We start from the raw sequence: 19,147 nt of genomic DNA, 5'->3' as shown, positions 1-19,147 counted from the left end.
ACAGCTCCGCCTACTGACTATCAAAGCGATAGCATGAGGGGCTCAAAATGATGTACTTTTCGCTACAGTTCCATGTCAGCACCCTGGAGTCCAGACTTAATCTACTTATCCAAATCTTTCATTCTTAAAACTGAAATTTTTATTATTTTTCAGAAAACAGAACAAAACATACAGAGCAACCCAAAGGATGAATACAACAGTCTGTTAAAAAACGAAAGCAAAACAAAAAACAAGTCAAATCATGTAGACTAGCAATTGCTTTGTACAGCAGTATTCATATTTGGTTAGCAATGCCAGCACTAATGTTTAATATGTTATTTAAAGACACTTTGATCAGCTCAGCAAGCTACAGGAGGAAACTAACAGCTAAGAACAGAAATGCCAAATGAGGGTTCAGTTTGGATTAGAACAGATGTGGTCAACCTTACTCATCCCAAGGACTGCATTCTGTTCTGGGTGCCAGTGGTGGGTGGGGCCAGAGATTAAGTGGGAGGAGCAATGAATGTAAATTTCAGTTTCAAACAGTAGGCTGGTTTTCACACACACTCATTAGAATCAAGACAACAGCTGTTCAGAAAACACAACAGTGCAGGGGTGCCAAGTTGAATAAAGTACTGTGGGGGCCCAGGTAAGCCCCACCACACATAATCAATCACATGACACAGCACACATGTGGACATATGGATTGACCCTGGACTAGGGACTTGACTCCTGACTTGCCGCAATGTAGGCCATGGGTTCAGGACATCAACAGAAGAAGCGCTCCCTACCAATTCATGGGGATACATTTATGTTGTCCACAAAGCATTGGTACTGGCCATTCTACCATCTTTATCTCCTGACCTCCATCCCTTGTCTTGATAGTACAAGTGTGTAACCTTTTGCCCTCCAGATGTTGCTAAACTACAACTCCCTTCAGCCCCAGCAAACATGATCAATAGCTAGGGGTGATGGTGGGAGTTTGAAAGTGACTTCCATTTTTGCAAGTCAAATTCAGTGCATGTTCATGAGGGTCAGAGAAATCTGCCCATTTTGGTTTCCCTCTCTCATGTTTTTCAGTCGTTAAGTTCGCTGCATTTTTACATCAATTTGGGGAATGTGTTTGAGAAGATTCAAACACATTTTCATGCACAGATCTCCTAATGTATGGATTTTTTGTATGCAATTATGCCTAATAAGCTCATTTTTGCCAGTGATATCCCCTAGTGCAATGCAAAATTCGGTGAAGTAGATTTCAAAGGAGAGTTGGGTTTTGCTTTGGGAAGGTTAGCTTAGGTGAGTTTGTATGAAAAAGCAAATGAAAGTATCTCTTCCCTCCCTCCGCCCATCCTCAATGTATGCTAGGGAATACTCTCTTCCTGGCAATTAGGAACATGGAAAGGGGCTGGATTCTGAGCTCATCCCATTGGTCCATTCAAGTCAGTGCTGTTATTGGCTTCCAACAGCTCTCCAGGGCTTCATATGGGAATCTTCCCCAGCCCAGAGCAAGAGATAGCAGGGTTTGGAACTGGGACCTTTTCCATTAAAAGCACATGCTCTGCCACTGAGCAATGGCCCTTCCCAGTCAGTATACAGAGAAGGTGCACAAAAGGAAAAGGCAAAAATGGGGAGATGAGGAGGCAGGAAACCTGAGACTTTCCAGACTGGCCTAAGCTTTGGGTCCAACGTAGCCAATGTGGTACCCTACAAACATTGTTTGATTCTAAATGGGGGTTTAAACCAAGATTCATCTTAAGGAGATGTTTATCAAGAATTCATTCTCTTACAAAAGGGATGTGAACACAAGACAACATTTGAGAAAAGAGTGGAAAGTATGGCAGAAGAATCATCACTTGTGAGAATGTAGTTGGGATCTTGATTGCGTCTCCTCTTTTGTGGTTTCTTCTAGGTTCTCTTATCCAGACATATCCTTTGGGGCTTTGCTCTGCTTCTTTGTTCTCAAAAAGTGGTCACAATATTGATGACTGCTTGTTTCAGTTCTTTGAAATCCCTATAAATCAAGCTTTGGGGCAAAGAAAGAAAACATACTGAGCATCATATTCCAGAGATGTCAGAGAATTATGACAAAAACAGAAACAGGAGCAGAAATTGTCTACGCCCACTTAATCATCCCATGCCATTCTGAAAAACCCAGTCCAATGAATATGATTGCTTTGCTGTTGTTGTTGTTGTTGCTTTCAGACTGCAAATGTTTATGGAAGCTTTAAATGTTTGACAGACTATTGTATTTTAATATTTTGTTGGAAGCCGCCCAGAGTGAGCCGGGTATAAATAATAAATTATTATTATTATTATTATTATTATTATTATTATTATGTGTTTTGTTTTTGCTCCCATTTGCACTGTGTTTCTTTTATTTTGAAATAAATGAGATGGAATAATGTAATGACACCATAGTTAATTACATATATTGCATAAGCTACATAAATTTCCCACAGTGGACAGGAAGACAAATAATGTAGTTTTTGGAGGAAGAACTGCAGCAGCATGGAAACAGTGCTGCATGTGGTGGAAAAGGGTGCCATCTTACATCCGTCATCCTACCATCCCCACAACTAACAGACCCCTAGCATTATCTGCATCATTCTGTAAAGTTGTGCACCTCTCTCAGATCTCTCAGGACATCTCTAGGCCAGATATAATCCAAAGGATTCTTACGCATATTGCTTTTGAGGTGGTTCCTGCCAATTCTTGCACAAACTGGGTAGTATTCAATTAAGTGCTACGCAGAGTAGACCCATTGAAATTAATGGACCTAAGTTAGCCATGTCCATCAATGGGTCTACCCTGAGTAGGACTAGTCTTAAACACCACCCACTGAAGGTGAGCTCTGCAGTTTACTCAGCTCCACACCTAATTCCTAGGTCATTTATAGGTCTATGCCTTTCAAAACCCCAAGGCAAATTTTGGAAAGCAAAATGGAAAACATTGCGAGATGCAAAATTCAGAATGTGAATATGGGAATGCTTAATGTAGGCAACATTTCATTTTAGCCCCACAATCCTATTAGTGAATGAAGCTGGCTTTTTGCCTGAAGGTTGTGTGACCTTCTACTAGCAATGACTTGGTTTCTATCAGCTGGGGTGGAGTGAGCATCCATGACCTCTGCTTGAAAATATGACATAAGAAAAAGGCCACTGGTACCTACAACAGAGACTCGGAGTCTGAGATGTTGGGATTCTGTGCTCAGCTGTGGGATGAAATAGGATTAGTGCCTAGGTATTAGAACAAAAGAAGGCTTCCAACAACCCATCATTTCAATAAAACTAGCTCCAGCAATTGGAACTTCCAGGAGGCTGAAGAAGAGGCATTACCACCATTATCCTCTGCAGTATTTCCATTTTGCTGCCCTCAACCTCCTCTGGAGAAGAGATTATTATTATTATTATTAATCAATCAATCAGTTATTACCCATCCTTCACCTTAAGATCCAGGGGTAAGCTACAGCACTAAAACAGTATTAAAAACAATTTAGAACAACTTTAAGCCATAAAAACAAAGCAGATCCTAAAAGCGTACACGTCAACTGTTAAATGCGAGGGCAAAGAGGCGCATCTTCAGCATCCTCTGAAAGTTGTATAATGAAGGTGCCAGGTGTACCACTGTTGAGAGGGAGTTCCACAGCTTAGGGGCCACCACAAAGAATGCCCTGTCCAAGGCCTTCACCACATTCAGCCTCTGAGGGCAGAGGAACTACCAATAGAGCCAATCTCAGCAACCAAGTGAGGCTTAAGAAGGAGGCACTCTTTCAGATATTTGAGGCCTGAGATGTTTAAGGGTTTTAAACGCCAATGTGAACACCTTGAACTGGGCCCAGAAATTAAATGGCAACCAAGGCAGCTATTTCAAATGGGGTTATATCATATCTAAATGGAACACCAGCCAGTAATCAGGCTGCTGCATTTTGGACCAGCTGAAGCTTCCGAATCGCCTTCAAGGGCAGCCCCACGTTGAGTGTGTTGCAGTAATCCAATCTGGAAGATACCAGACCATGGAGTACAGTGACCAAGTCATCTCTATCCAAAAGGGTTCGTAGCTGGAGAACCAGCCAGAACAGAAGAAAGGCACTCCTAGCCACAACTACCCCTGCAATTCTTTGTATTTTGGTAATAAGGGGATGTTTGTTGTAAGCCACCTTGGGCACAGCTCACTGCGGAAAGGTGGCCTATAAATAAGCTCAATCAGTCTTACTCACAACGGACACAAGAATGGCTGGGGAGCGTGATGGGCCTGCGCTGTTGCTTGCTTCACAATGGTAGGTCCCGGAATCCTCTGGTTTCGCTTCATCGATGGTCAACACATTATCTGCAGAGTCCTGCAGCAGTTGTTGCTCATCTTTGTACCATGCATATTTGAGTTCTCGGGGGTTAGCTGCTCTCACTTCGCACTTCACCTGAAAACGGCTAAACTGATGGACCACCTTTTCTGTCATTCCCAAAATGTATACCTCCTTGGGAGCAACTGCAAGAAGGGAGGACAAATACAAAGCATCACACAAAGACACAAGCAAATGAATGCAAAATCATCATCATCATCACTGCAGCACCAAGGGTTTTGCTGCATGTCAGTTCTGCTGCACCATCAGAGACTGACTGGACACTGAGGAGTGGTGGTTGGCTGCTGAGGAGAAACCCAGGAAAAGGGGGGTTGAAGTCAGATGCAGGAGAAATTGCAGTGTTGGAGAGTGAAGAACAGGTGCAGGAGGAGAAAGAGATGGGTCAGGCTGGTGTAAAGTCAAGGACCCCCACGCTGCCACCGCCTCCTGCCCCCACCTCTCCTGCTCCACTGTCTCCCAGGATCAGAAGAGAACTGAAATGGGAGACACAGAAACAGGTTACACACAGACATAGTCCTCGCCTGCTTGCACACAGCTCAGGTAGGGGAGATACAGTGCTTTTTTTCTGGGGGGACACGGGGGTATGCATACCCCTAAACATTTTGTGAACCTTTGTACTTTTGTCCATTTATTGTTTTTATTTTCCCCGATTTGAACTATAAAATAGTGATTTGCTTGAATCAAAATGAGAGTACCCCTAACCTTTTTTTTTAGGGGGAGGGAAGCACTGGGAAAATACATAAGCTGAGGTTGAGGCCTCTCTGTCATTGCAACTGCCTCATCAGGTGCACACCTAGGAGTAGCTGAGAGACGTAGAACTGGTGGACATGCCTGTTCCTAACTTGCAAGTGTACTTCTAATAAAGAGTTAATTCCTCACGCTGGACATTCCTTGCCTGGCAGTGCCATGGCATGCATGAAAGCCAGTTGCACAAGAGAGGAATTTCCTGTACTGTCCCCAAAGACACATACATACAGAATGTGGCAGCCCTACCCCAGGCACACACTTCCTTCTTGCTACTTACATCATCCTCAAACTCTCCAAAGCAAATTCTCCCCCCTCTGTTTGGTCTTTATGTATAAATTGTAACTGACAGTGGCCCACAGTTTCCATTGACATGTTTCAAAGCGAGGCTACAAAGCACCTGAAATCCACAGTGTAACAGCCACCCGCAAATGAACAGAGGATTTAGTTGCTTGAGCATTCAGGCTGAATTTGCTTCATGGGCTGGGCAGAGGCTGTGTCTTGGACAGGTTAAATGTGTTGAATGAATACACTTGCCTCCAAAAGCCTTCCCTCTCCCTGTGAGCATGTACATTGGTCAATGATGTGTGCTCCAGGGCTTCTAGAAAGCAAATTAAGTAGCATTACTTACAATGAACATCCAAAGTGACTGTTTGGGATGAGGTACAGCCAACATAGTTGCACACTTCACATGTGTAAGACGTTTCAGATCCAGCTGTCGCAGGGAAAGCCAATACATTTGAGCCACTATACTTATGTTCAACTGTATGTGAATCTGATTTAACCCAGTTGTACCAGTTGTTTCCAGGGTTACTTCTGCCCACAGAGCAGTTCAGCATGACGGCATCTCCTTCCTTGATTGGCAAATCATTCATAATGGTAAGCTGGACATCCTCGGGAGGATCTGGAAAATCAGGTCAATGTGCCTGTTTGTGGATTGCATACATAATAACAAACCGAGGTGATAAAGGGTCTGGAAACAAAGCCTTATGAGAAACAGCTGGGGGAACAGTTGGGCATGTTTAGCCTGGTAAAGAGGAGAATGAGAGGAGATATGACAGCCACAGTGATCCATGCGACGGTCACCTCCAGGCTTGACTACTGTAATTCGCTCCATGCGGGGCTGCCCTTGAAGCTGTCCCAGAAACTCCAGGGGGTGCAGAATGCTGCAGCGAGGCTCCTCATGGGGTCTCTGCCATGGGAGCATATTCACCCAGTGCTTTTCAAGCTGCACTGGCTCCCGGTGGAGTACAGGGTCAGATTTAAGGTGCTGCTTTTGACCTTTAAAGCCCTTCATGGCCTAGGACCCTCGTACCGCCTCTCCCGGTATGCCCCACAGAGAGCCTCAAGGTCCATAAACAGCAACACCCTAGTGGTCCCGGGCCCTAACGAAGTTATACTAGCTTCAACCAGAGTCAGGGCCTTTTCAACACTGGCTCCGGCCTGGTGGAACACTCTGCCTCATGAGACCAGGGCCCTGCAGGATCTGATTTCTTTACACAGGGCCTGTAAGACAGAGCTGTTCCGTCTGGCCTTTGGCTTGGAGCCAATTTGATTCCCTCCTCCTCTTTCTTTCTTTTTTCTTTCTTCTCCTGTGATGAGGCTGCATTTTAATATTTTGATGTTTCAATATTTTAATGTTGCATTTTAATCTTGTTTTTAAGTTGTATTCATTCAACTTGTTTTATTATTGCACTGAGCCCGGCCTTGGCTGGGAAGGGCGGGGTATAAATAAAAATTATTATCATCATCATCAATCTTTATTACGGTCCAGAGACCCAACAAAACATTACAAATTAATACAGAGTTCATACAACCCACCTCCAGGTCAATCAAGCACCTTGTTTGGAACATAGGGCTCGTTTGTTCTTACAACCACCGCCAAAAACTTTGCCACTGCCAACGTCGACAGGGACAACTATCAAACAGCATCGAGATGACTAGGGGGGTGAGACAGGGTTGTATTTTGGCCCCCACATTGTTTTGTCTATTCTTAAATGACCTAGAAGAGAACTTAATGGACCCAGATGGACACATTCCAAAAATAGGAATGAGAAGGACCCCTTTGTTGTTGTATGCTGATGACGCGGCCATCATCTCGCGTTCTAGACCGGGCTTGAATTATCTGATGAGGAAATTTTCCTATTACTGTTCTGGAAATGGTTTATCCATTAATTATGAAAAATCTAAAATTTTAGTCTTCGAAAGAAGATTCTCCCAGTCTAAATGGGTGCTGGATGGCCATAATCTTGAACAGGTAAAATACTTCAGTTACCTAGGGCTCACATTCCATCATACAGGATCTTGGAAGCACCATTGGCAAACCTCCCTTCAAAAGGCAGAGATTACAAAGCTAGCCATACATAGATTCTTCTACACAAAGGGTGGCAAATATGTTCCAGCAGCCTTAAGGGTTTTCAACGCAAAGCCCGTTTCCCAACTCCTGTATGCAGCAAATGTCTGGCTTAATGGGGACCTGCCAAAGCTAGATGGCTTTCAGGCAAAATTTATACGCTCTCTGCTGCAGGTACCTAACTGCGTCCCTAACTCCGTACTTCTGTTGGAAGCTGGTGAATGCCCAATTTCAGCTAGAGCGTGGTGGGCTGCCCTAAAACATTGGCTCAGGATTTCAGTGTTTAATCTAGGGAAGGGTCTGTACCAACATTTGACCAATGAGGAATTTGTCAGCAAATGGCAGAAAACCATGGCTAAAAAAGCCACCTCTATTGGTCTGTCTCCCTCCCCCAACTGTATTACCTGGGCTATGAAGGCGCCCAAAAGGTTCTAAAGCAAAGATTATGGGACAATGCACACAGTGACTTGAGATCTCGGTCACATGTAGTCTGTAGTCCGCTGGCAGCAGGAGTTCAATATGGGTATGTCTTTGAGTTAACATCTTACATCAAAAATTATTATTATTATTATTATCTTCAAATATCTAAAGGGCTTTTCTGGAGACTAGGGCCCAAACTAGTGGATTCAAGTTACAAGAAAGGAGATTCAGACTAAACATCAGGAAGTGGACTCTCCTTCCTTGGAGGTTTAAATGCAGAGCTTAGATGGCCCTTTGCGTGGGAGTCACTTTTTCACTACCCCTGGTGCATACTATTGCAGCCTTTGTCACGACGCGGCTAATCACATTAGTTGATTTTTGCCCCCACCATCTTCTCAATCCACAAAAGGACCCATCCTTTCCCACTGTGCACTCACATCTCACATTCAGTTTCATGGTACTGTGGGATATCTCTGACCCATCCAGATTGCTCAGCGAGCAGCCCACCATTTTCCCGTTGTCCTCCCATGTGGGTTCAAACGTCACCATCTTTGTGATTTGATTTTCAAGCATGGTTATTTGTGGAGACAAGTGATGCTTCTCTAAGCCACTGAGAGTCAAGAGTACGAGCACATCACTGCAATGGTAAGGCACCGAGCAGATCACTTCTGTAGTCCTCCCTTGGTAGACTATCGCAGGGACTATTTCCAACCTGGGTTCTGGAGGTGACTCTGAATCCACAGAAGGAAAGGAAAGAAAAATAGCAGTCCCTAGTTAGGGCAAAGTGATGATAAAAAGTTCCTGGATAAACTGATTGATACTGCTGAGAACCTGATGTCTTGGCCACCAATACATAGGAAGCTGTCATATACCGAGCCAAGCCATTGCTCCATCCACCTCAATATTTTCTACACTGAGCAGCTGCTGCTCTCTCCAGGATTTGAGACAGGAGTCTCACCCAGTCCTATCCTACAAAGTGTTTAAAACACTCTTATACCACTTTAACAGTCAAGGAGAATCCTGGGAACTATGGTTTGTTAAGGGTGCTGAACTCATGGAGATATTACTTCCAAAACCATAACAAGCAGTGCTATTTTTCTAGGAAAAAAGTTGCCGGAACTCACCATGAACGCCTCCTTTGTTCTCTTATAATGGCAATACAGTGGTACCTCTGGTTAAGTACTTAATTCGTTCCGGAGGTCCGTTCTTAACCTGAAACTGTACTTAACTTGAAGCACCACTTTAGCAAATGGGGCCTCCCGCTGCTGCTGTGCCGCTGGAGCACAATTTCTGTTCTCATCCTGAAGCAAAGTTCTTAACCTGAAGCACTATTTCTGGGTTAGCGGAGTCTGTAACCTGAATGGTATGTAATCTGAAGTGTATGTAACCCGAGGTACCACTGTACTGCTCACCTGAGAGATGCCGGAACTCAGTTCTCGTGAGTTCCAGATGGGTGGGAAAGCCCTGGTAACCAGCAACATTGCCAACAACTTTCCATGACTGTTAGTGGTATAAGAGTGCTTTAAATGTGTGTGTGTGGATGAAGCATCTGGAGATGCTGGGAACTGAGGCTGAGACCTTCTGCTTGCAAAGCAGCTGCTCTACCACTGAGCTACAGAGTTTCTCCAAAACATCAGTATCCACCTGTGTTTTAGCACAGTTCCAGGCCTTGGGGGGCTGTTGGACACAATACTCTATGGGCTGACCTGTGGGCCCCCTGCTTGTCTCTTTCTTGGGGCCCAGTCAGTTCTACCAACAAGATTGCGCTCGTACTTTCTTGATGCAACTATCTAGGAAAGGACGGCATGTCATAATGTACCACCACTTCCATTTTCAGCATCGTGTTGTAGCTGCTCCAGATGGCTAGAAACCGCTAAAGAAGAATTAAGGCAGTCCATGGCACTGTGGGTTAAACCACAGAGCCTAGGACTTGCTGATCAGAAGGTTGGCGGTTCAAATCCCCGCGATGGGGTGAGCTCCCGTTGCTTGGTCCCAGCTCCTGCCAACCTGGCAGTTCGAAAGCACGTCAAAGTGCAAGTAGATAAAGAGGTACCACTCCAGTGGGAAGGTAAACGGCGTTTCTATGCGCTGCTCTGGTTCACCAGAAGCGGCTTAGTCATGCTGGCCATATGACCCGGAAGCTGTATGCCGGCTGCCTTGGCCAATAAAGCGAGATGAGCGCCGCAACCCCAGAGTCGGTCACGACTGGACCTAATGGTTAGGGGTCCCTTTACCTTTATCTCATTAAAAGAAACCAATGTATGCAATCGAAGAATTATCATGACATCTTCAGTAGTTTGATGTGAAGAAATTCAACAGGTGACATCAACATTCCATCAGCATTCCACAGCCACTGAGAATGTTCAGTTCTCTTTGGATTCTCACCTGCAAGCGCAGCAACATCCCTAAACCTGTCTTAGTTTTTTCCCCTAAAGATCACTTGTACTTATGCCAACCTTGAACTGACCCCGAGCCTGCTAATACTCAGCACTTGTGCATGGGGTTTGGCTACACAGAAACCTCCCCTCTCCTCTGAAGTTTGGAAATAGAGGGAATGATTCACTGCTAGCATCATTTCTGGCCTGAAAGCTGACTATTCAAACACTGCTGATGATAATTTGAAAGGGAGGGTTCTGCATCTCAACTAAAAGACCGCTTTTATATGGGATGGAGCAAAAAAATCACAGCTGTTCTGCCAAGCTCTTACCTGTAACATTAACTGTGGCATCAAGGAACCACTTGAGTCTCCAAGGATAGTTTCCAACAGAAGCAACAACTCTTGCACCATACCTGCCGCTGTCACTTTTCTTGAGCTGAGTGATCATCAAGCTGCAATCTCTATTACCTAGGTCCCCTGAAAATTTCACCCGACCCTGAAAGGCAGCACTTCTTGCATTGCCTTCTGTGAATTCGAAGCTGTTGTACAACAGGGTACCATTATAATCCTGCAAATTGTGGTCCCAAAAAGGCTCAAAGTACCAAGCCACAGCTGTGGCATTGACGGTGGCAAAGTTAAATGTTCCACTGATCTCGCACGGAATCAGCACACAGGATCCTTTCCAGGCCACCAAAGAGTTAGCATGTTTCCTCAGTCCACTTTCATCAGACAAGAAACCTGAAATGGGAAAAGGTCAAGGAAGATGGTCATAAGCTTGCGCCTGTCCACCTCATTATATCACATAATGATGTAGTTGTAATAATAGTCATATTTAAGAGGTTACAACACAGAAATCAAGCTCTCTAAGATTTTATCATTAGTACAATTTCAACGTCTCTCTCTCTCTCTTTATCTTACTCACCAATAACACTGAGCGTGACTGGTGAGGAACGCGATGTGCCCACACTATTGCCGGCTTCACACCAGTATCTGCCAGAGTGTGCTAAAGTAACTTCTGGAATGGACAACTCTTCAGTCGCAGAGTCCATCTCCAGCCATTCACCATCTTTGTACCATGCGTATGTGAGATTCTGGGGTTTTGCCTTTCTGACTTCACACTTCAGCTGAACAGACTTCCCTTCCTGGATCTTGCCTGCTGGTGTCATTTTTATTTTTACACCTTTGGGGGCAACTTCAGGAAGAGAGGAGGACAAAGAGAAACCATCATATGAAGACACCCCACACCTGGTCAATTGAACCCGGGAAAGTCACATCATCTAAGGATCTGTTGCATATCAAGTAAACAGCACTGAAGTCAGGAAAACAACATAATTTATCAGCCCTGAAACTCTTGACGCTCATATTCTTTTCTTGGGCCAACTGTGAATGCTCACAGCTTACATTACTCTCAATTTCTAGGAGCATGGAAAAAGATCACCAAATTGGTTTTGCCTCAGTGGATCTATCTGATAACTAACAATAGTCCCCAGTTTCTATGGGCAAAGGTCCAAACTTTCATAAAACACAACACTGTCAAGTATTTGACATCCACAGTGTATTATCTAGCCACAAACAATGATAATAAATAAGTAAGTAAGTAAGTAAATTATACCCAGCCCATCTGACTGGGTTTCCCCAGCCACTCTGGGTGGCTAATAATAATAATAATAATAATAGGCAATAAAAGATCAAACATTAAAAACTTCCTCAAATAGGGCTGCCTTCAGATGTCTTCTAAAAGTCAGATAGTTGTTTATTTCCTTGACATCTGATGGGAGGGTGTTCCACTACCGAGAAGGTCCTCTGCCTGGTTCCCTGTAACTTCGCTTCTCACAGTGAGGGAACCGCCAGAAGGCCCTCAGCGCTGGACCTGACGATGGAAGAAGAAAGCTCTGTCTGCAGGAACCTGGACTTCATCCATTTGTATTCAACCTGCAATCCCTGAATTTGCTGCATAAATAGGTAGAGTGTGCATTTATGCTATGTACCTTGGATGGACCAAACATGCTGAGTGACCTGCTCTCCCTCGCCTTGTGAATTTGTCATTGCAGAATGCCTAAGGGTCCCAGCTAGTAAATAAAGTGATGCTACTCACAGTGTACATCCACAGTGACCATTTGGGATAAAGTACAGCCAGCATTGTTGCATGCTTCACATTCATAAGATGTGACCGGTTCAGAGGTCGCAGGGAAGATTAACAGCTCTGAAGCACTATACTTATGTTCAACTGAATGGCGATCTGACTTGACCCAATTGTACCAGTTGTCTCTGGAGTAATTTCTGCCTGAAGAGCAGCACAGCACAACCGTGTCTCCTTCTTTTATGGGCAGGTCATTCATAATGCCAACATGGACACCCTTGGGGCTGTCTGGAAAATCAGATCAAAATGTTTCTTTCTGGATGACATGTATCACAACATTATTACAGTGCATCTGCATACTCAGGGGAATAGGAGAATGTGGCTAAAAACCAGTCAACAAAAAAGAGACTCATTTAAGTAAGTACCTGTTAGAAATGGGGATTGAGCACATTGGGCAATCAATTAATGTGCATCTTTAATTATGTTGGTGTCTTTCCTACATCAATGTCCAGGCTTATATCCACCTAACTCCTACTCAGAGTAGGCCCATTGAAACTAATGGGCATATCTAAGGCAATGTTCACACTATACATTTGACCAATCATGGCTTCCCCCAAAGAATTCTGGGAGCTGTGGTTTATTAAGGGCGCTGAGAGTTGTTAGGAGACCCCATTCGCCTCTCAGCGCTACAATTCCTAGGATTCCCTGCAAAGAGGGATTGATAGTTAATCTACTCTGGGAACCGTAGCTCTGGGAGGGGATTAGGAGTAAGCAGTAATGCATCCTAGAATCACAGAATCATAGAGTTGGAAGAGACCACAAGGGCCATCAAGTCCAACCCCCTGCCAAGCAGGAAACACCATCAGAGCACTCCTGACATATGGTTGTCAAGCCTCTGCTTAAAGACCTCCAAAGAAGGAGACTCTACCACACTCCTAATGCCAACTGCTAGAAACCACAGGAGGGGAGAGTGCTCTTTTGCTCAGATCCTGGGGTGGGTTTCTCACAAGTCACTATGAGAACAGGGTGCTGGACTAGATGGGCCATTGGTCTGACCCAGCAGGCCCTTCTTAAGTTCTTAAGTACAGTGGTACCTCGGGTTAAGAACTTAATTCGTTCTGGAGGTCCGTTCTTAACCTGAAACTGTTCTTAACCTGAAGCACCACTTTAGCTAATGGGGTCTCTTGCTGCCGCCACACTGCTGCTGTGCAATTTCTGTTCTCATCCTGAAGCAAAGTTCTTAACCCAAGGTACTATTTCTGGGTTAGCGGAGTCTGTAACCTGAAGCATCTGTCACCTGAAGCATCTGTAACCTGAGGTACCACTGTATAAGAGGAAGAGAATCTTTGGGTGTCCTACAGCCACAAGCCTACACATATCCTTTTGCTAGTTTGCAACCTCCAGGCATCATTTATGGGCTGAAACTTGCCATATTAAACGCTGCTATCAACACTTTGAAAGCGAAGGGCTTTGGTCCCACATCCTTCATAAGTAATGAAGGCAAATTAGAACTGCTCTGCAAAACTCTTACCTATAATGTTGACCGTAGTGTTACGAAACCATTTGTTTGTCCAACTGTAGTTTCCAACGGAAGCAATAACTCTTGCCCCGTACGTGCCGCTGTCCTTTGTCTGGAGCTGAGTAAGCATCAGGCTGCAGTCTCTGTTGCCCAGATTGCCTATGAACTTCACCCGGTCCTGAAAGGCAGGACTTACTGCCATTGTGTTGCCTTTCCTCCTTTTGGAACTGTCATATAAGAGACTGCCGCTATAGTCAAATAAGCTGTTATCCCAAACAGGCTGGAAAAACCAAGCCACGGCCGTGGCACGGACCTCAGCAGAATTATGTGTTTCACTGATCTGGCATGGAATCACCATGCAGGAACCCTTCCAAGCAACCAAAGTTTTGGGGCTTATTCTTAGGGGGTAATCGCAATATATATAACCTGAAACGGGAAAGCGGATACGAAAGGTTGGTCAGTTACTCACTTACTATGAAAATTCGCTTCCAGCTCCTTGATGTCACCCATAAACTGAATTCGTCTCCAAGAACTGAGAAATTAACCAAGACCTCTTAATGTTTTTATCATCTCCCTTGACCATGAAGACAATGAATAAGTTTGCATCGGATGATGCAAAAGTACAAAATGTAGCGGGCCGCATTCTCTCACGGCCAACTTTCTGAGGGCCACATTCTAGCAGTGGGTGGAGCCAAAACCAAAGTGGCCATGGCCCGAGAGAGCAGTGAGTGGGGCCACCACCCACTAGCTCACACTGCACAAATCCATTCACACCGTGCGTGTATACAGGCGCATACCCATACTCATTATTCTCTCACAAACACATACTTTGAGTCTCACGTTCTACCCTTCTTACCCTGCTGTAGTCAGGCTGGAAAAATGCCTTCTAGTCAAGGGGAGTAGTTTTTGCCAGAGATGTTGCAGCACAGAGAGAGAATTAACCCTTCTCTTCAGAGCTGTGAGCCTTCCTCTCCCCACCCCACCCCCATGCTCCCTGTACAATAAAGTTTCAAAAAAAGTCTTCTATAGGCTTTAATAGATGGCCTTCCTGTCATGTGACAAAGGTATTTGAGAGCAGAAGCAGTAAAGGAGTCTAGAAATGCTGTGAAATGCTGAAAAGCTGCACAATCACTCAGCATGCTGAATCACTGTGACTCATCTTGAGGATGACTCATTATCTGTATAAGTATTGTATCTGCTTGCAGGCAGTGTCTCAGTCCCTGTCTGTCTGTCTGTCTGTCTGTCTGTCTGTCTGTCTCTCTCTCTCTCTCTCTCTCTCTCTCTCTCTCTGTGTGTGTGTGTGTGTATGTGTGAGTAAGAGTATGGTGGAGCCTGTGCTCTGTGAAGCCTGTGCCCAATGGAGCATCTGTGTGACTCAGGAACTCTGTGTATGCTCTGAAGCTAGTTTAATCTTCTGTTCACTATGCAGTTATTTGCAAACAAGTTTAGCTTTTATTCTTTTACTGAAGAAGGCTGTGTTATTAATTTATGCTGCGCGTCACTTCCCCCAAATCTAATTGCCGGAGCTGGGCGGGCAGCGCAAGGGGGTGCTGTGGGCCAGATGGAGAGGGGCCATGGGCTCCATCCAGCTCATAGGCCACTGTTTCCCTGATAAATGCCTCTCTATTGTTTGTAAATGCAGTGGCCAGAATGCAAAGAACCCCATGATTTTAATCTGTGCAAGGAGGCTCTGGATGCCCACTGTGCAAAACATCCATCTCTCCACCACCCATGGTTGCATGGCCAGATATTTAGGAATCTGAGAGGAGTTTTGAAAGGAGGGCATCTGCTGTACAAAGCAAAAATGTCGTATTAAGTGTGTTCAAGTCCCGAAAGTGACTTTCTAGCTTGGGGTTTAGCCTTTTCTCTTTTCTGCACGTGCTACTTCTTCTTATCAAGTCTTCCTTTGTCGGTGTCATGGCTGGTGCCCAGTCCCATGGGGAAGGCAGCCATTTCAGGACCATGGATAGCTCAAAGTGAGTTAAGCTACTCTAACAAAGGCTGGGAGCACTGAGGCCTTTTAAGCCCCTGGCTCTATTCTACCTCCTCTGGGCTCCTTTCCCTTGTGGAGAACTTCAAAGCTTTAAAGGACACTTCTCCTCTATTTCATACCCAGGGAGGTATCTGGTTCTTCTGCAGCCTCCAACTCTTTGGATTGCTGCTGGATTCTGGGACCATGGTATGTAGACTATTGCTTGGGAGTAAGTCCCACTGATTTTGAGCTGAATGACTCCAGAGTCAATGCATGCAAGTATTGTTGCTTGCTCACTCATATATTCTTCAACCCTTCCTCCAAATGCTACCCCACAGACCCAGGAGAGCAATGGGGCTTGAGATGTCCCAGACGACTTTCCTTAGCACATACCGAAACCTGCATGCATTACCTGCAAGGAACAGCAGCCAAAGGAAATGCCTCATTATGAGTCCATGCAAGTGCAAAGCCTGGGAAAGGAAAAGTGGATTATTACTTAGAGCCTTCACTCATTCACATTATGCTTCTCAGTAGGGGAGGAGGGAGGAGGAGGAGGATGGAATGGAACCAGTGTGGTGTAGTGGCTAAGGTGTCAGACTAGGACCTGGGAGATCAGGGATCCTAGGCTAATTAAGACAGCAGGTTGGAATCTAGACACATGAAAATGCTGTGAAATGCTTTTTAAAAAGAGTTTTGAAAAATATATTGATTTTGCCATAAGCTCCCCATCACCATCTAGTGTCACATTTGTATAACGCACTTAAAATGTTACATTTACAGCTGTATAGCTGAGTCCCAAGTAACTAGAGTCTTCCCAGCACTATAATTTGCAGGGTGCCCAGGGAAAAAGATATCTTTTTTCAGTGGCGTAGCGTGGGTTGTCAGCACCCGGGGCAAGGCAAGTAATTTGCACCCCCTAACCCGGGGCAAGGCAAGTAATTTGCGCCCCCCCCCCACTGCACTGTCCCTCCCCCAGATAGTCCCTCGCTCTCTCTCCGCACCGCACGCCTGGCATCCTCCCCTCCACAGTGGGCGGCGACCCGGCGGCTCGGATCGGATTCGCACAGCCAGCACTGCAGTGAGAGAGAGCGAGTGAGCCAGGTAGGGGCAGAGAGCTGCGAGTGCGAGCGCGCCCCCCCAGATGTTGCGCCCGGTACGGCCGGGCCCCCCCCTGCACCCCCACGCTACGCCACTGTCTTTTTTGTTTTTAAAAGGAGAGGGAGCTGCAAGAGACACCATTAGTAGTAGTAGTAGTTGTTGTTGTTGTTCTTGTTGTTGTTATATTTGTATGTTGCCCATCTGACTCAGTTGCCCCAGCCACTCTGAGCAGCTCCAAACAGAATATTAAAAACATGATGAAACATCAAATATTAAAAACGTCCCTAAACAGGGCTGCCTTCAAATGCCTTCGAAAGTCAAATAGTTGTTTATTTCCTTGACATCTGATGGGAGGGCATTGACTACCGAGAAGGCCCTCTGCCTGGTTCCCTGTAACCTCACTTCTTGCAGTTAAGGAACTGCCAGAAGGCCCTCAGTGCTTGATCCCAGTGTCTGGGCTGAGCAATGGTGGTGGAGACCTTCAGGTGTATAGGGCCTCCTTCAGGTATATAGGGCCAAAGTCATTTAGAGCTTTAAAGATCAGCACCAACACTTTGAATTGTGCTCGGAAACGTACTGAGAGCCAATGTAGATCCTATAAGACCGGCGTTATATGGTCCTGATGGCCATTCCCAGTCACCGGTTTAGCAGCCGCATTCTGAATTAATTGTAGTTTCCAAGTCACCTTCTGTATGCTTACACTAAGAAGTGTATTGTCCAGGTAGATGGTTAGAGTCCAATTTTGAGAGCTAGGGAGGCATGCTGCATGCAAAGCAAGAATTGTCAGGAGTTGCTGAGATTTGTGGAAATCTGTCCCATGTGGTAAATCGCTGAACTGCAGATGGTACTGCAGGCACTCTCAGGCACTGGGCTAAGTCCACCAGCCCAGTCTGGGCATTGGAAACTCTGGGATCTAGGAAGAATTTCCTGTGTCAAGTGAGCCTTGCTCAAGCCATGCGGTCTTCTTCGACTCGAGTATGGTCCTGTTTATTTGTTGCTCCTGACTTGTGCCTCTGTCCTGGTTTGTTCTTTGACCGTCTCTGGCAGGCACAGAGAAGAACCTTCCCCTGCCCATGACTCACGCAGCAAGTGCAACTCTTCCTAGAATGGAGATGAAGGGATGGGAGCAGCTCCAGCAGCTAGATAAGCCATAGGACGCAAGGGTCACTATTGCCAATGCAACATTCTCCAGTGAATCATTAATAGAATCCATTGGGAAACAAAACCCCTTTTGAGTCAATCATCTATAGGAATAAGCCTTCCATTTCTCCTGCAGCTCAGGGTCTTAAAGTGACATTGCTTAGCCTAAGGTTATCTGTCCATCCAGACAGGGGGTTCCCAAGTGACCAGAAAACGCCAGCCCAGCCTGCTTCTGTACCTTTAACAATGGCTGTTTATACAGGAAACAGGATAGCCACGTTTTCACAGCATGGAGGTCAGCAGCATCACCTGCTAATGTCCACAGTTCAAGTTTCTGATTGAGGCCTAGGAGCAGAACCCAATTTCTTTAAAAGTAGGCGACCTTGTAGATTGGGAGGTGAACTTGGCAGCCTGGAAACAAGGTGAAGGTAGGGTTTCTCCTCCCCTTTCTTTGCTTAAGAAAGCAAACCCAAGCTATCCTGAGCAACAACAGCAAAGGCAAACTCACCTGTGAATATGTAAGCTGAGAACTGGCAGCTGTTCTTGCCTGGAAATGAAGAAGTTGCTAAGTTGAGGTATGTCACATGGAGGAATCAAGCATCAGTTTGTCCCTTTGGTGTGTGCGTTTTCCCCCAGATCAAATGTTTGTATATGTGGAGAGAGTTGGGGCTGGTCCAGGAATAAGTCAAGGACGGTTGTTGGCATCTCAATGGCTTGCATTATAATTGCATGGCCAAACATTCTTATTTTCCTCTTCTCCAACAAGCAGCTTCTGTACTGGTGCAACCAGACTTGTTTTTTAGGGGTGCTGCAAGGAATTGGAGAGCCACGTCTTCACAGTTTTGGCTGCCAATGGCAAGTATCTCTGTTTTGCTCCTAATCTCTGCATTGGAAGCCACTGTAAACCTCCAGCTCCTTCTGAGGCTAGCCTGTGTGGTGAGTTACCAGAACTACAATGTGGAGCCTCTTCCTGCCATAAGGAGATGAGTTAGACCATCTTGCTGAGTGTTCTCCATACTGGATGACAGTGGCTTCCAATGTTTCAGGCAGGGAACCCTACCTGGAGGTGCTGGGGGTTAAACATGGGGGTGTGGGTAGCGCTGTGGTT

The 19,147-nt window shown here is 45.4% G+C and overlaps 1 protein-coding gene across 3 annotated transcripts; it reads right to left on the bottom strand.

Moving 5' to 3' along the window:
• Positions 1–116: 116 nt before the first annotated feature.
• LOC310684270 (B-cell receptor CD22-like) lies at positions 117–18,854 on the bottom strand. Of its 3 annotated transcripts, none has more exons than XM_083455109.1 (10): positions 18,548–18,854; positions 16,195–16,271; positions 13,842–14,255; positions 12,326–12,598; positions 11,153–11,422; positions 10,561–10,968; positions 8,291–8,584; positions 5,712–5,984; positions 4,192–4,461; positions 117–2,002 (listed from the first exon to the last, which is right to left on the bottom strand). In XM_083455109.1, exons 2-10 carry the CDS (start codon positions 16,208–16,210, stop codon positions 1,998–2,000), a joined length of 2,223 nt encoding a protein of 740 aa, XP_083311235.1. In that variant the 5' UTR covers positions 16,211–16,271; positions 18,548–18,854; the 3' UTR covers positions 117–1,997. The 3 variants fall into 3 exon arrangements, with proteins under 3 accessions (XP_083311235.1, XP_083311234.1, XP_083311236.1); XM_083455108.1 differs by having other exon boundaries at positions 16,214–16,271; XM_083455110.1 differs by lacking the exon at positions 12,326–12,598 and having other exon boundaries at positions 16,214–16,271.
• Between the last annotated feature and the right edge of the window lie 293 nt (positions 18,855–19,147).

This window comes from Podarcis tiliguerta, assembly GCF_965153285.1.
Source record: "Podarcis tiliguerta genome assembly, chromosome: 8".
NCBI classification, from domain to species: Eukaryota; Metazoa; Chordata; class Lepidosauria; order Squamata; family Lacertidae; genus Podarcis; species Podarcis tiliguerta.
This window is presented reverse-complemented; position numbering and strand designations above follow the sequence as displayed.

Coding starts and splice junctions, on each gene's coding strand:
- LOC310684270 (XM_083455108.1), bottom strand. CDS start 16,247: ATGAGGCATTTCCTTTGGCTGCTGTTCCTTGCAG. Junction 14,256..16,213: donor TTGGCTGCTGTTCCTTGCAG/GTAATGCATGCA, acceptor TTCCCGTTTCAG/GTTATATATATTGCGATTAC. Junction 11,423..12,325: donor GGTCACTGTGGATGTACACT/GTGAGTAGCATC, acceptor CTCTTCCTGAAG/TTGCCCCCAAAGGTGTAAAA.